The sequence below is a fragment of the Protopterus annectens genome, chromosome 7.part0 (genome assembly GCF_019279795.1).
Source record: "Protopterus annectens isolate FY-2018-M chromosome 7.part0, PAN1.0, whole genome shotgun sequence".
NCBI lineage: Eukaryota > Metazoa > Chordata > Ceratodontiformes > Protopteridae > Protopterus > Protopterus annectens.
Window position 1 is genome coordinate 622350529 of NC_056739.1, and position 17336 is coordinate 622367864.

Consider the following 17336-nt stretch of genomic DNA (forward strand, 5'->3'; position numbering starts at 1 on the left):
CTGAATATACTGAGCAAAAGCTTCAGTTAACTCAAAAAATGGGCTGAGTATTGAAGACTGGAAATGTAATGGAACTTGGATAAACTGCTCAAAGAATTTATTAATTGAACAGAGAAAATTTACTACTGGATGTCAGCCATTTTTTTGTTTACTCTTCTTTATGCTTCTGATTATGTTTTTAACAGGTTAGTTTGTTACAAAATACAACTCTCACTTTTAAGAAAGCAAGTGCTACTAACTGCTTTGTATAAGCTGAGAAAAGCACCTATGAAATAAAACGTGTATCAAAACTATGGTAAGAATCACTGTTGCCATGACAACTATAAAGGGCTTGTCATCATTGTGAAGCATTAAATAAATTATATATATATATATATAATATATATATATATATATATATATATATATATATATATACACACACACACACACACACCTTAGAATGCTTTAAAAAGTGCAAATAATCTGCTTTTGCTGATATGCAATTAGCTTTTTAGATGAATGTATCGCAAATATGACAAAGCAACTGGAAAGTCAAACCTTAAGCAGCACAGTTCACATTTTATCATGTATAGATAAAACATTCAAATAATAAAACACTCCTACCTTTTTATGCAAAACTTGAGCATCAGTATCCATGACAACAATATTTTGGAGCCTGGCAAAAACTTCTGTTTGCTTGGACTGGATAGAAACTGATGCATTCATACCTGCGGAAATATTTCAGTCACCATCAAATTTTAAAATTCAGTAGAGAGAAATCAAAAACATTTCTGCAACTCCATGCTTGAGGAAGTACTTTTCTGGCAAACTTGAAAGATTTTTTTTTTCCTAAAAAAGAATTCCTGAGTATCCTTAAAGATGCATTTACACAGACCTGCATCAAAACCAGATGCAAGACATCATGGAAGAGGTGAGTGCATGCACACACACACAGACTGAATTATAAGTATGCATAATACAGAGCCTTGAGACATACCTAACTGTTCATCTAACAAACTAGGCACCATACCTAATGAGATGATCTGTAAGAAAAACTCACAAGCAATGCTCTCAAAGTATCTAATATCGGTAATTTAATATATCCAGTTGAAGGACTCCTGTTAATCTGAAATCTTGAGTAAATATAAAGCCAGGTGTTGGTATAAATAAAAGGTTATCAGTGCATTTATGTGGTCCAGTTTGTGTTTGTTCAATTTGTGGACCAGCATAACATTTCTTTTGTAATGAAAGCATTTTGTTATAGAGTTTAGATGCAAATTAATATTTACTATCTCAAAAATAATTGCCTCCAACTTTTAGTATAAGCCATTGTAGCTAGAAAAGCACAAGATAGCAAGAAAGAAAATAATGGGCAACTAACTTCAAAGCAGCAAAGTTGAACTGACTGTACAGAAATCCAAAGGCCACTGTCAACAACTGCAAGGCATCTAAACGCCTGAAAAAGGAATACAGCACAGTACACCAAGCTAAACATGAGGCGTGTTAATACACAAGTATTTTTTTTTAAATCACTCCTGCTAAAGACGCACATACTTTGTACAAACTCACTGCTACTCCAAGCCCACATACACACACTGCTGCCTATTATCATGATAGAGTATGAAGGGATCTTATATTCAAATTTCAAATACTGCAATACTGAGTAACAAATATCTAGCCCTAGAAAAGGCCATCAAGAAGTCAGCTTCAACTATATACTTCTAAATCAAAGATGACCAGAAGAGTATCCATATTGGTTTTAAATTTTGTACTCTTTGAAGGCTGTTGTGGCCGAGGCACTAAGACAGATAGATCACAATAAATTTTATCGGTGTGGAATCCTTGTCGTTTTTTGGTTTTAAATTCCACCTAGGTGCAGGGATTTTTAATATTCTTCTGTTTTTTCTTCAGTCATGTTGATCCACAACAAAGAGGCTGTTAATGTATGTATGGAAACAATGATTTCCATGTTGTGCTTTTATTAAAGAAGCCTGGACTTCACTTCAGTGACACACATACATTTTGATAAGGACACCCCCTAATAATCTTACAGTGAATCCATGTTCATCTAATCAGTCTTCATTCATAATCAACCTCTATCACACCGCTAACTAATCACATACATACTTTCTTGACTGTGTGTCACATTACTTATACTGAATAATAGTAGAAGATAGCAATGTGCTCTATTGAAGGCCATACTGCCACACCACTAATCATATCTGTACCCCCTGAATATGCACTACATTACTTACACTGAATAATGGTAGAAAATTACACTGTTTTCTATTAAACGGCATATGGGTTTACCTTGTGGCTAGCTACTAATTTCATGAACTTTAATCATACCAAGAATTAGGAATGGTGTCCATTCCTGTCATGGGATCAGAAATCCAAAACAAATGGAGAAATGAAGCAGAGAGCAAAAGCAGTGATTACTTGAGACTGTGGTTCACTGTTTACTGGATTTTATCCTTTTCTCATTGCTGTATAGGCCCAAAGTTTGTTTCCATGAATTTGGGGTATGTTGTGTTGTGTACAGTTATCACTATGCAATGCAATGGATGGCACAGATGTGTTCCGCTTGGCTGTGATGGTCGAAGTGATTTCTAAATGACTACGGTCAGATCCTTTATAATGAAGTTGGTACAGAGGAGCCATACATTAAGGAACAAAAAGATCAGGGTCACTTGAGGAGATCTGGCATGTAATAGAGCTTAAAATTAATAAACTTTCTTATAAAGTAAAGTTGTGCAATTCATACTTACTTGTAACAGTAGATGTTTGAATTCCTCTCTACCGCACAGGCATTTTGGGTTATCTGCCAAGTTAATCCAGTACCAGCCAGCTTTTAAAAGCTCAGACTCCCCTCACACTGTCTTCATGTGACAGCTGATTGCCTGAGCATATCCTGAGTGGGAAGTCTTCAGCTGTCATAAGGAATGTGTTCATGTTTTTTCAAAAAAAAAAAAATATGGCAGAACAAAAAGGGGGAGGAAAGAGGGAGTAAATACTGCAACACTGAAGAGAAGGCCATCCACTGTTATGGTAAGATTATACAAAACTGTCCTATATCCTTTCATATCCCTGCTTCAGTATTGCTGATGTAAGAGAGAATACAAAAGCTGAACATGAAACATGGCAGGAGGAAGGCACAGAACAGCCCTCTAGAAACCCATGCAGAACTCGATCTGGAAACAGCATTCAACTTGTAACGTTTAGTGAAGATATGGACAGCAGTCCAAGCAGCAGCCTCAAGGATGGAATTGGTGTCCAGTCCTTTCAAAAAGGCACAAGAGGAAGCAACAGCTCTAGTAGAATGAGCCTTCAAAGAGGTAGAAAGACATTTACCATAAAAGGAGTAACAAACAGAAATGGCTTAAGAGATCCAGAAAGAAATGGTTTGTTTATAAATTGTAACTGTAGAAAGCACACTACCACTCACGAGCCACAAAACCTTTTAATGTTGCACACAACTGAAAGCAATAGTAAAAACAGCAATGCAATAAAATGCAGTAAAACCAAGTTACGAATATATATATTATATATATGTTATAAGAATAATAAGGGTTTGATCACTAGGATACACAGAAAGGAATGTCACAGGAATGCATTGTTTCATAGGAGAAGCATGCATCCTAAGCATGTTTTTATGAATGTGGTCAAAGGACAGGCATTGAGAGTCTCTAGGTTAACAGCTAATGAAAGTGATTTTAAGGAAGAAATAGTAGACTTAAGGAACAGGTTTACAGAGAGGGGATATACTGATGCCACTAACACAATTTTGGATGATGTGGCAACACAGAGATGAAATAGGTAGACCTTATATTTCTTCGAATTAGGGTGTCCCTGAGAAAGTTAGGGAGATTAAGAAGGCACCAATACATATAACAACTTATTTTTCTAATAATGTAGATATAACTGAGGTAGTAAAAAAAAAAAATTGGCCAATTTTGACACGACTCTGAGATTAGAACCACTGTAGGGGATAGACCTAATTTCTTATTCATGAATAAAAAATCGCTTAGGAAACTGTTATGTTATCCAAAAGGAGGCACAGGAGGGTTTTTTTTTAGAATCTGTTAGGCAAGGGACTTTTCCCTGCAATAAATGTAACTATTCTAGGTTTATAGATGTTACCAATAGATTTATACATCCAGATTTTGGTATGGAGTTTAAATTTAGTCTGATAGCAGATTAACACTTCCAATGCTGTGCATTTAGCAGTGTATAATGCCTGTTCGGCTTTTTATGTAGGGAAGACTAACAGGAAAGTGAAATTTAGGATTAGGGAACACCTTTTAAATATTAAAAATTCAGTTTTGATAAATGCCCTAGCTAAACATGTTTCCATCTGTGGTCCCTCGCACTCATTTAGGTTTCCTGTGATAGAGAAAGTTTTGGATAGTGAATGGGGTGATGATATGATTAATAAAACAGAAACATCAGAAACTAGATGGATGATAACATTAAGAGCGGACAAGGGGAAGGGGCTGAATGACAGAATTCCCTTGAAACCTATATTATACAATGAATATGTGTTTATTAATTTTTTTTAGAGTCTAATGTGTGTGTGTGTGTGTGTGTGTGTGTGTGTGTGTGTGTATATATATATATATATATATATATATATAAATATATATAATATATATATATATATATATATATAAATATATATATATAATATATATTTTTTTTATGTATGTATGATTATCAGAGCTATTTTTGACGTGGCTGACATTAGTTCAAACTGTGAAAGTATATTTGTTTCTTTTAGAACACTTAATGAATGAGCAGGTTAACTGTTTTGTTAGACTGCTGCTTAATTGAGAACAGTAAATGTTTGTTCTGTATTTGAAGTAATGATATGGTCTGATGAAGTGGTGTTTATCACTACGAAAGCACTAACCTTTTAATAAACTGGATTTTTACTTGCTCATTGTGGCTTCCTAAATTGTTGTTTGGTCCGTTGTATGCTGCTGTGGATTATTTTCATTAATTTTTTATTCAACGGTCCATTTATTCGTGCAGTGACCTTTTTATGTGTTGAAGCTCTGAGGTATGCCACCTTTACGCCCTACGCCTTTGTGTGAGGAGCACACATGTGATGTACAATGTCTATAAAATTCTAAAGGTTTTAGTATACTGGCTAGACATTGGCCTAACCTTGGGAGGAGACATCCTTTACTATTCAAGACTACTGCAACAGTGAGATGGAAAAACATCACTGGGAGATTGATGGCTTGATTCAAGGTGAATTCAGAAACAATTTTATGCATGATTAATGGATGTCTTTGTGAAAAATCAGATGGTGTTGGCTCACCAAGACAGCTTGCAGCTCGGAGACTTACCTTGCAGATGTTAGAGCAATGAATAAAAGTAGTCTTTCAAGTACTGAACCATAAATCAGCCTGAAAGGCAGTTGAAAAGAAAGTAAGGTCAATTTTTAAGGAACACATCTGAGATACCATGGAGGAGGAATTTGCTTGTGACAGGTTCTTGTGTACTACACTCTCTTTATAAACTGATCACAGAGCGAGACGAAAGAGGGGGAGCCACAGACAGACAAGCTGAGATGGCTACAAGATGCACTTTGATACATTACAAATCATTTCTAAATATATCACACAAATATTTCAAAACTAGAGAGGTCAAAATCCTTACGGAACCTCCGTTACTAGCTAGGCACCACCTAGAAAACTTCTTACACCTGTAAATGGAAGATTTTCTAGTTGCAACTTTTCTTGCCTCCTTAAATACCAGCTGTGCATCCTCATTGAATAAGTGCCTAAAAGGTGTCAAAACAGAATCATCCAGGCTATCGGTTGTAATTGCTCTAAGCTATAATTTATCATTCATCCCTGATACGGTGTGAGCAGATCCAGTCAGTGAAAAAGCTTTTGATAATTGCCCTTGTCCAGTTGCATTAAAAGGGAGATCCAACTTTACCTGAACCAAAGGGGGGGGGGTTACCTCAATATTTGGCAATTCTTTCTGAATCTTCATAATTGTGATTTGTGAATCACTAGGAAGGGTAGAAATGCATACAGGAAAATTCCTGACCATAGAAATGATAGAGCATGTATGGCTGCAAGGATATCTAGAACAGAATTTTTTTCAGTTTATAGAAAGGATGCAAGCATATCGACTTCAGGTGTTCCCCACATAAGGATCAAGTACTGAAAGACTGTTACTTGGAGCTTCCACTTGTGATGGTCTACACAGGATTTGTTTGGTCTGCCTGCCACTGCATTTTGCTCTGATGGAGGCCTGAAGAATCAGAGAATGCTGTACACCCAAGCTTCAAAACCATATCTGCAGACTGGCAAAGGGTATGACCTTGTACCCCCCCTTGCTTGTTCAGGTATCACATCATGGTGGCGTTTTGTGTGACCACCAGGAGAGGATCTAAAGTCAACAACTAGTGAAGAGCTTTTAAGGCATGCACTGTCAAAATCTGTTTTACATTTATGTGCTTTGCTGTGTCCTGTGGACTTCACAAGCCTTGCAGTTGAACTCTGATGGACAATGGCCCCAAGCAAATTCGATGAGTGTCTGAAAAGACTGGACTAGGGTCTGAAGATAGAAAAGGAGTCCTGGATTCATAGACTGTAGATCTCTCCACACTGCAGTTCTTGTTTCACAAATACCAGTACCTGGAAATCCATGGGATGAAGGTTCTCTGTTCAACAATTCTTCAAGTGCCATTGAATTTTTCTCATGTGGAGTTGGGTTAGTGGTATTATGAGGATCACTGATGCCATTAGGCCTAGAATTTTGAGGAACTCTCTAGCTGAGATCAAGTCTAGAAGATAGAAATCCAAGAAAATGTGGTAATAAGTCAGAACTTTGTCTTCTGACAGGAAAGGCTTCCTTTTTACTGTATCTATCCAACACCCCAGGAAAACAATTTGTGAAGAGGGTGTGAAAAAGGTTCAACTGGATACATAATCATAAGTCAGCAAGTTGTCTAAGGAAAAATGTGGATGCCTAGCGTTTTTCTGCAAAAGGCAATCACTGGACTCACTGTAAAACCAAAGGGCATTTACAAAAACTCATAATATAAGCCAAACACAACACCATCTCAAAAATTTCCTGAAACCGAGCAATATGAATACGATAAGCATCCTTGAAATCTACAGTGAAACAACACTATGACTAACTGTAAGGTGAACATTTCTGTTACAAAGGTATTCAAGAAAAGACAACCCTAAGCCAGGTCTCCAGGAGTGCTCCTTTTTTGGTACTAAAAAGATTCTGGAGTAAAATCCTTTTTTTTTGTACTGCAGACACTGGTTCTATGACCAATGCTTCTACCATGTGATGGAGCATTAGAAGAAACAGTGTGGGGGAATTCCCCTGAAAGGGGGAGGATTTTCTATCCACTGCCAAGTATATCCTCTCAGAATTATTCTCAGAAACAATTTGTCTGAGCCTATTTGCAGCAAAACTACAGGGTTGAGAAAGAAACAGGAGGAAGGAGGAGAAGGAAGGGCAGGAAGGGGGTGCTCTGTGATTCAGCATAGCTGTTCCTTTGCAGGGGGTTGATCACTTTATGGAAAAGAACCCCTTTTGCTTGGTTTCAATAAATTATCCTCATGCCACTTCCTTTTGGCTCCCTGACACTTGTTTGGCTTGAATTTTTGTTTGCTCTTTTGTTTGACATCTTACCTTGGGAGAACGTGGGTACATGGAACATCGATGCCCCATTTATTAATTTGCCACCATCATCCCATTATCTGAGAATTTGTATTGCATCATCAATTCAGCACTTAAAGGTCCATTCAAAAATTCAGCTTTTAAATCAGAGAAGTTCTGATTATGTAACCAAGTACACTGTCGTACTATAAAACAAGCAGCAGCATTTCTTGAGCTTGTATCTGCACATGCAAGGACGTCTCTCAAAGCAGGTTTCAAAACCTCAAACTAGAAATAATATTCATACAAGACTTTTGCTCTGCAGGTAAGGAATCATCCAAATTATACAGACACTTGAAATACATTTCCGCTCATAACCTTGAGAATTTAACATTCTTAAGGCTGGACTACTAGAAAGTAACATTTTCCCCTGAGGATCTAACAATTTTCCCACTTTATCAAGCTCTGGATGAGATAAAGCCAATGACTTTTTATCTGAGCAGGCAGCTGGGGAGACAGCAGGTGGATCAGCAACCAAATGAGAAGAGAAACCTGCCATATCTGAGGAGACCCTATATTTTTTTCTGAACCTTTTTAGGCACTGCTGAAATAGATATGGGTGTCCTACAGGCAGCTTTATAAATATCTGCCACGGCTGATGACAGGGGGCGATAACCACAGAATTGGGAAACTTGTCCTCTATAAGGCCATATCTCCTACCTTGCTCTGAGGAATTTCCAAACTGCTCCCAAGCAAAAACATCTCTTTACTGGGAAAGATTGCCTGGGTAATACCCATTTTCAGTACAGGCCGAGGGAGAAAAGTTCAAGAGAGTTAAATAACAAAATAAAAAGTAACATAGATGTAATTAAAAATAGCGCATATACTTACAATTTGACAGTGGAATACACAAGATACAATAAAGCATGAGGAAACACCAATGATGTAAAAATAAAAATAAATAAAAAAATGCCAAATATGACCATCACTATATACAAATGTATCAGAAGTATAGTCTACTATGCTAGGAAATAAAAATAGAGGGAGTACTCTGGGGTAAGAGATCCTTTGCTAGAGAGAGAATACTCTTGACTTCAGATGTTTTATCTAGCAGTGAAGTTCACTGGAAAAATAAAAGAAAATCTAGCAATCATTTGAGGAAAACTGAACACTTGTTCAGACTTCAGCTCAGGTTCACCTTCTGAAGATTCACAGTGACTGGACTCTGTGTCATCTTGGAAATAACCACTGTCCTCATCCAATTCCTCATCATCTCTAAAAACAGACCGGTCTCCAGCTAAACTAGCACTACATCCATGGATTTGGACAAAACCACCAGAATTAGCTTTCTACAAAACCTTCTTAAACAGTGAAACCACATCAGCCTCATAAACACCTAGAATCACTTATCAGCTGTATGAAGGAGTTTGTTTCTTTTTTTGTGAACTTTACTACTAGAGGAGGTATCTGGTGAGAGAATATGTTTGGCAAAGGGTTTCTAACTTCAAACTATACATGCATCTAAAGGGTTTTTTTTCCTCCCATACTTGTGCCAGGTACTGGAACAGCCCCAGAGGATGTATCAATACCCCATTCAACAGTAGCCAGCAAAGCTAAACTAGAGAGAAATGGTCTGCAGGCTAAGCAGTGGTCCCAACAGAATCACTAATCACAGGCTGAGGCTTATTTGCTTTGATTTAAATGCAACCAGATTTGATAGAGGGTACCAGAGTTAAGATCCATTAAATCAGGGGACAGAGCACCAGACAAAATAATTATTTGGCAGTACTGGATAATGTATCACAATAACCATTTAGACTTCTTATTAAGAAGAATGTTCCTGGACAACTAAACCCTACCAAACTGTGCTATTATCACAAAAAAGCAGTTTGAAATTTATTCAGAAATCTTTCACAACTGAACGACAGTAAAGAATTTCCACTACACAAAGTTCAAACACCAAAGCAACAAAAAAACCAAACTAGTGTTAAAAATATGGCTCCTTACATTTTAACTGTGCCAAATTGTCATAAAATAATGTTTAATACCATTTGAAACTAAATTTTCCTGTCAGAGTAAAATCTCCACAGTACATTCAAATTTAATTTACAGTAAAATTGAGACTGAATGTTAAAACAGACAATGCAGAGCCACACATATAGTAAATGATGTGTAAATGTGGAAAAAAATCTAAGTTCTGCAGTATTTTCCTGTCAAACGATGAAAAAAGCAGAGTAACAAAAGTAAAGACAGACAACATTAATTCACAGTTCTGACTGCACAAGACAGCCCCTAGTGTGCAACAGAAAACACGCACACACTATTACACTTCTGAAAGAAATACTGAAAGTTTCCTCAGAAGCAGTAAAAACAAGCATTTTTCATAGATAGATGACAAATAAATACGTGTTAAACAAACAAAAAACAGAAAGAAAATAATAACTCATAATAAAATGAGAGGAAAGGGGTCCCAAACTGGGGCATATCTGAACAGTAAGCAGGAAAAGTCAGCACTGGATTCTGTGAAGGGTCAGATGACTTTTTTCTTTGGATGGTACAAAAAGACTTAACACTGACTTTGTGACAGGTGAAGGTTTCCCTCTCAGGATATGCCAAGCCAATCACGTGACGCAGGAAGTGTGTGGTGAATTTGAACTTTTCAAATTCTGGCCAGTACTGGATTAACCTTGGGAGATGACCCAAAATGCCATTCAGGATGTGTGAATGACCTGTCTGATTACAAAAAATAAATTAGTTTTCGATTTTTTAATAAACATGCCCAAAGAGAAATGTTTTCTGCAAACCAATTGATTGATGCTCAGATCATCACCACTGGAAGGCTGTAGACAACTTGCACCAGTGGCTAGACTCAGAAAGAGAGAGAAAATGTGAGTGTTGTGGGCTCTTTCCTTCTTTAAGAGTTTTCCTATCTCATGGAGATGAGGGAAAACATAAGATTAAGACAAGGGAAAAAATACGGTAACTGATCACTTCAGTATGGTGACTGTACAACACAGCAATTCAATAACTAGCAAAGAAAATGAAATGAAAATCATCAAAACTTGTTTAAATACCACAAAAAATGGGAGTAATAGTCAAAATGGAGGGAAACCAGTAATTTTAGCAGAGGAAACTAACACAGCAATTAATGAATTCAGTCATGTGATTGTACAAAAACAACACATTCATTTTCAGGCAGTAAAATTAAATAAAATGAGCAAAGCTTGTTCAAATGCTACTAAAACTGCAGAAATCAACAAAGTGCAGAAGAAATAAAACTATTTTTCTAATCTCGGTCTTTAAAATGATGTCAAACCTCAACTTTCAATTTCCTGTGCAACATTAGCCACTGAGTTATTGTAGCAAAGATTTATTGGCTATAAGCTCATAATCCTGCTGGTCCAATGATCTACCTATAAGCAAAGTGTGACGAGCTTCATTCCAGGATACCAGTACAGCAAATGTCAAAACTGACTTAATGCAAACAATAACAGCAATAATGCTGTTACTATATTTCTAAAAAAATGCATTAACTGGTCCAAATATGACCCTGCATTACATAGTGAGGTTCCTTTAAAAAAGATGTTATTTAACTGGCTTTAATTTGTAACAGACACCTAAATGAGGTCTATCATTCAGAACTCTCCATGACCCACGGTGGTGGTGCTGCGGTAGCACTGTCGCCTCACAGTCAGATGCTGTCCGGTTCGATTCTCAGCTAGAGCGTCTTCTGCGTGGAGACATGAGTGAATGAGCGTACCTTCGTTGAAGGTTGTGCATTAGGGCTGGTAACTCGGCAAGTAAAAATCAACTACCAATCATTAGCGGACCGGAGTTCTGCTGTGGTGACCCCTAACCATGAAAAGCCGTAAGACACAACATTCAGAACTCTCCATGATAAAGAATTTAGGATATCCATCATCCCAGAACTTTCAAATAGTAGTTCTAACAGTGAACATAACTTTAAACTTGTTAGGTGCAGGAGTACTCAATCTAAGGCATACCTCTCAATTGTCCAGATTTTTACCTCACATTTTTGGCCTGTTCCTCAGACAATTTATAGTTTTCTGGAAAATCACTGAAGATTGAAATCAGTAAATAATGGCATACATTTGAGTTTCAGACTTCATATTCTTCAGAAAATACATGTTAAAACAAATTCTGCTATTGTAGCAACTTTCTAAGTTTATAAGAGCAATATTTAAAATCTGTCTATTTTTTTGGGCCTTTGACCACTACTGTTTTAGGCTTTGTCAGATTTATTGCACTGAGAGACTTAAGTATGACTCCGTTTATTACATACTTAATGACAAACCTATGGAACAAGTTACCACTGGCCATAAGACAATGTAGCACAATGGATAAATTTAAGAGATCACTCAATACTTGGATGGGTTCCGAGTTATACTCACTAAAACCGAACAATGGATTTTGAAGGGACTTTCTTAGCCTACATGAAGTTTTCTTGAACTACTAAATTACTGAAAACAGCTTCAAGACTAATTAAACTTTCCGAATGCATTACTAACAAGTAAAAAGATACCCAAACAGTGTGAATAACAGAATATTATTGCTCAAAAAACTATGCATAAATAGTATCTTATAAAAATTAATCCAGATTACAGCTTTATGTGTATGTAACGACAATAAATAACAGTAAGTTAAAAAAAGAAGTTATGTACTCACCATAACGTTCCATGTTTGCTGTCCAGTATCTCGCCTTCATTTTGCTGGTTGGGGTTCAGAACTGAGCATCGGTTCTGACTCGGTCTTATACTAAAGCTCGAGAGCTCTTTGCTGGCTCAAGGTGCACTCTATCCTATGAAGCCTAGCGGCAGATACCAAGATCTCATTTGGTAAGCTAATAACACTAAACTAACATCAGATTTGCATAATTTGAGAAAAAAAATTACACACAAATATATATAGCACTATATACACACATGTACAACAAAAGGCACAAATCTTAAAGGACCCCAGAACAAAAGAGGGGAACAAGATATTGGGACAAAGGACTCCTCCAAATCATCCATGAAGGGGGAAGGAGGGAGGGACACAAGAATGAAGGCGAAATACTTGACAACAAACAAGGAACGTTATGGTGAGTACATAACTTCTTTATGTTATGTTGTCCCATCTTGCCTTCATTTTGCTGGTTGGGACAGTGTCCCCAGCACCTATTTTCTTGGGTGGCTTAAGGGAATAAACTCTTCAGAACAGTGGAACCAAAGGAAGCCCTGTTCCGGGAGGGCACGTCTACTTTGTAATGAGTAATAAAGGTATGAGGGTTAACCCATGTGACTGCAGCACAAATTGAATCCAAAGGCAGTCTGGCTTGGAAGGCAGTGGAGGCAAATGTAGCTCTAGTAGAATGCCCTCGAATTTTACCTGGAAGATGTTTATGTTGAGAGCTGTAAGCCATTTAGACAATGTAACCTTAGAAACTGGGACTCCTTTTCTGTTTATTGCAAAGGACACAAATAGCTGGTCAGATTTCTTGAAATCCTTTGTTCTATGCAAATAAAATCTTAACAGTCTATGTACATCCAGCTGGAGTTTATATTCTGCCTTGTTGCCATAATTTGGAAAAAAAAACACTGGAAGCTCAATGGATTGATTTAGACTGGCTTCAGAACATACCTTAGGTAAGAAGGAAGGATTCGTTCTGAGGGAGAGACTGTCTTTATGGGAAACCAAAGAGGGAGGACGAATAGCCAGAGCTTGTAATTCAGAAATTCTAGCTGAAGTAATGGATATTAGAAAAAAAAAAAAAAGAGTCTTCCAAGATATAAACATTATGGGGCAAGAAGAAGCTGGTTCAAAAAGGGGCAATATCAAGGAGGCTAATAGTAAATTTCGATCCCACGGTGATGGAGGTTCTTTGATAGGAGGTCTTAGAAGGAATGTGCCCCTTAAAAAATCTTTGCACAATCTGTGAGACAATGTTTGAACCTCTTGATGCCTATGTGAAAGTCTGAAATAGCAGCCAGCTGAACTTGAACAATAGTGGCTGCTGCCCCTTGATTAAAATTTTCTGTCAAATTCCAGGATGGCTGAAATCGGAGCTGTGAGAGGCTCCAATCATTTTTTATTCGCCCAAAAGGAAAACCTCTTCCACTTACTCGCATAAAGCTTTCTTGTAGTACTTTTGTGTGAAGACACTAGAATGTGCCTCACAGCTAGGGATAATTCTGGAAGCGGAGTAACCAAGCTGTTAGCTAGAGAGTTTGGATGGAGGGATGGAAAGCCCTGGACTGATGAGTCAAGAGATCCAGCAATGGGTCCAGGATCCAAGGGTCCTCCTGCAGATAAGGCCATAGGAGGGGGAATCGTGTCTGACGAGGCCAGTAAGGAGCAATGAGAATTATTTTGCGATTCAACAGTTTTGCTTTCTGGATTACCTTCGGGATTAGGGGAAATGGTGGAAAGGCATAAAGAAGTCCCAGGGGCCAATTGTGGACAAGTGCATCCCTGGGTGACTCTGCCGGAGGGGGGATTAGGGCAAAAAAGCTGCTGCATTTGGCATTGATGGATGTGTGTAAGAGATCGCAGCATGGCTGACCCCACTTGCGAAAAATTTTGCTTGCAACTTCCTGATTCAGGGACCACTCATGTGGCATTAAAATTGCCCTGCTCAGCTTGTCTGCTATCACGTTGGACTTCCCCGGAATATGCATCACAATGAGAAAGCGTTGAGAAGAAACGGCCCATTGCCAAACTCTGGGCCTCTCAACATGGGGGTAGGATCTGGTTCCACCTTGTTTAATGTACCACACCACTGACATGCTGTCCGATTGAACTGCAATTGTCCCCGAAGGAAGAGAGTTTTGGAATGCTTGCAACGCCATGAGCACCGCTCTCATCTCCAGGACACTGATGTGCAAATGGTATTTGTGTTCTGCCAAGTCCCTTGGACAGTCTGGCCCAGATAATGCCCCCTCCACCCTATCTGGGAAGTGTCCGTGGTCACTGTAGCTACTTGGTTGGGGGAGAACAAAAGGTCTGCCTATTATCACCTGTGTAAACTGAATCCACCAACTATGATCTTTTTTGCATGTACTCGTTATCAAACTTTTGTGAGACATGGGCAACTCCTGCATGGATCACTGAGTGAAGAGAAGCCATTGTAGTATTCTCATGTGTAGGCGGGCTAGGGGAACCAAGGTTATTGATGCTGCCACTGAACCTAGAACCTTGAGTACAAACCTCACCTGAACTTTCTTTTTTCTCAATAGGACTGACACCTGACGGCATAATGTTAGGACTCTTTCTGCGGGCAGTTTTGCTACCATGCGTTTTGTATTTAAATCTGCTCCTATAAAAGTAATATGTTGAGATGGCAACAAGGCAAATTTTTTTTTTGAAATTGACTAATGCCCAATTCTGAGCAGAGACAGATTTACTGTCCCTCACCTTGATTAGTAGATGCTCGGTGGTGGCAGTCAGGAGCCAGTCATCTAAGTATGGAAACACCTGGAATCCTAGACATCTCAGGTGAGCCATCACTACTGTCATGCATTTGTTGAACACCCTGGGGGCTGTGGTGAGACCAAAGGGCAGAGCTCTGAACTGGTAATGACTGGCTTCCAGCTGAAGTGTAGATATCTCCTGGAGTGCCTGTTCATTTTGATGTGATAGTATGCATCCTGGAGATCTACTGAGCACATGCAATTGCCCTTTCCCAGAAAGGGAAGTATGGACTGCAGTGTTACCATCCGAAATTTTGCTTTCTTTACTGACTTGTTTAGTCTGCTGAGGTCCAGTACTGGTCTCCAGTCCCCTGTCTTCTTTGGCACTAAAAAGAATATTGAGTAAATTCCGGATTCTGACTGGTCTGCGAGGACTTTTTGAATGGCTCTTTTTTCTAGCAACCTTTGGATTTCTAGGGTTGCTTGATCCCTTTGACTGGGTAGTATAATCTGTGATGGATTTTTGCGGATGGGATGGATGACAGAAAGGAATGTTGCATCCCCTGGATATGATCAACTGTACCCATCTGTCTTTAGTGATGTTTTGCCAGGCTTCTGGGTACAGTGATAGTCCCCCCCCCCCCCGACTGCCTCCAGAGGTGGACAGGCGGGCCTCCTTTCAGGAGCGGGGAAAGGGCCTACCAGAGAACGCATCTTTGTTGCCCTGGTTCTACGGACCCCCTCTCCTGCGAGGACAGCATCTTCCATTATTATTTCCCCTTCTACCCCTAGGGGAAAATTTACCACGTGCATCAGGCAAAGCTCCTTGTGATTTCCAGAACCACATCTTTCCACTCTTCCGACCTTTGGGGTAAGGTCTAGTAGGGGTGGAAAAATGCACTCCCATGACAGACAGAGTTTTGCTCTCCTGTTCGCAACTGGTGAGAGTTTCTTTAACTTTTGGCCCGAACAAGATGAGCCATCAAAAAGGGGCATTAGTAAAGAAAGACTTGAAGGGTTCAGCAAAGTTGCAAAGCCACATCCAGGAATGTCTCCCTCAGAGCAATTCCTGTGCCTGCTGCCCTACTCACTCCATCAGCCGTATATGAAATCAGGCACATGGAGGAGTTTGCTATGGAGGTTAAGTTTGCAGGTTGAGTGTTTACCATCTCCAGAAGCGCCTCCGCTTTCGCACCTTGGAGGGAATCTCCTAGCTCCTTGAAGAGATCCCTCTGAAGTCTGGTGAAATGAGAAAGATAATTTAGCAAACTCAGAGTAAACTCTGTGGAGGAAAACTGATATCTGTCCATCATTCAAGATTCTTTGTTCGGCAGATGGACAGACGAAGTTTCAGCCATTTCCTTCTTGGTGGCCTCTGCCACCACCACAACATCTACTGAACACCTTTTGTAAGAAACTGCTTGTCTTTGGTGGCAGTGATAAACTTATCTGGCCTCCTCGGAACAGGGTCCATCATCTCTACAGGACCCCGTGCCTTGCAACTGACTACCTCCAGTAGTTTGTCAAAAAGCAGACACACCTAAGAGGTGGAGGGTTGAGAGCCGAATGCCTCTAGGTAAACAGACTCATCCTCAGAAGGGGATAGAGACTTCCATTCACCCCGCTGTTTAAGGATCTCTAAGATGTCTGAAAATGAAATCCTCAGAGGGTGAACGTGGGAGACCCTTCTGAATTTTCTAAGTCTGTGTCAAACATGACAGACTTGGGGGAGTCTATATGCTACCTCTTGCATGTACGCTTCCAAGGAATCCCCTCAGAGGGGTGCTCTGGGGAGGACTCGGAAGAAAGTGTCTCACCCGTAGTTGCGCCTGGGCTGGAGGGGTGGAGTGGAGGTTGACACTGGCGCCCGTGGTTGGGGGGGGGGGGGAGTAACTAGAGCAGGGGGTGGAGCAGACTCAGGAGAAAGCACACTCCTCATCAACTCGAAGGCACCTCGATCCCGGCCCGAGAGAGCCTCCGGCTCTGAGGAACCAGGAGATCTCTCCCGCACCAAGGATAAGGGCTCCGAGGCAGATGTTGACCTGCACCTAAGTTCCAAGTAGGAGAGATGGGTCCGACAAGGGCCCGAGCTGACCCCTCCCCCCCCACCCAGAACCAATGGGTGAGTGTCAGCTCCCAGATCCTTCAATGGAAGCGATGAGAGCAGACATCGGTACTGAGACTCAAGAAGCGGCTCTCATAACCGACGGTTTTACCACTATGACCTCAAGACATTCTGGCCCCGAACGTGACTTAGTCAGAGGAGGAACAGCTGGTACAGACAACATGGACTTTAGCTTCACATCC

The 17336-nt window shown here is 39.6% G+C and overlaps 1 protein-coding gene across 1 annotated transcript in view; it reads right to left on the bottom strand.

Moving 5' to 3' along the window:
- VPS13C (vacuolar protein sorting 13 homolog C) overlaps positions 1-17336 on the bottom strand; it is a 6956796-nt gene that overhangs the window by 3076608 nt on the left and 3862852 nt on the right. Inside the window, exon 44 of the mRNA XM_044076309.1 lies at positions 607-710. Within this exon, the coding sequence (XP_043932244.1) occupies positions 607-710 (104 nt within the window). The remainder of the gene's footprint in view (positions 1-606; positions 711-17336) is intronic.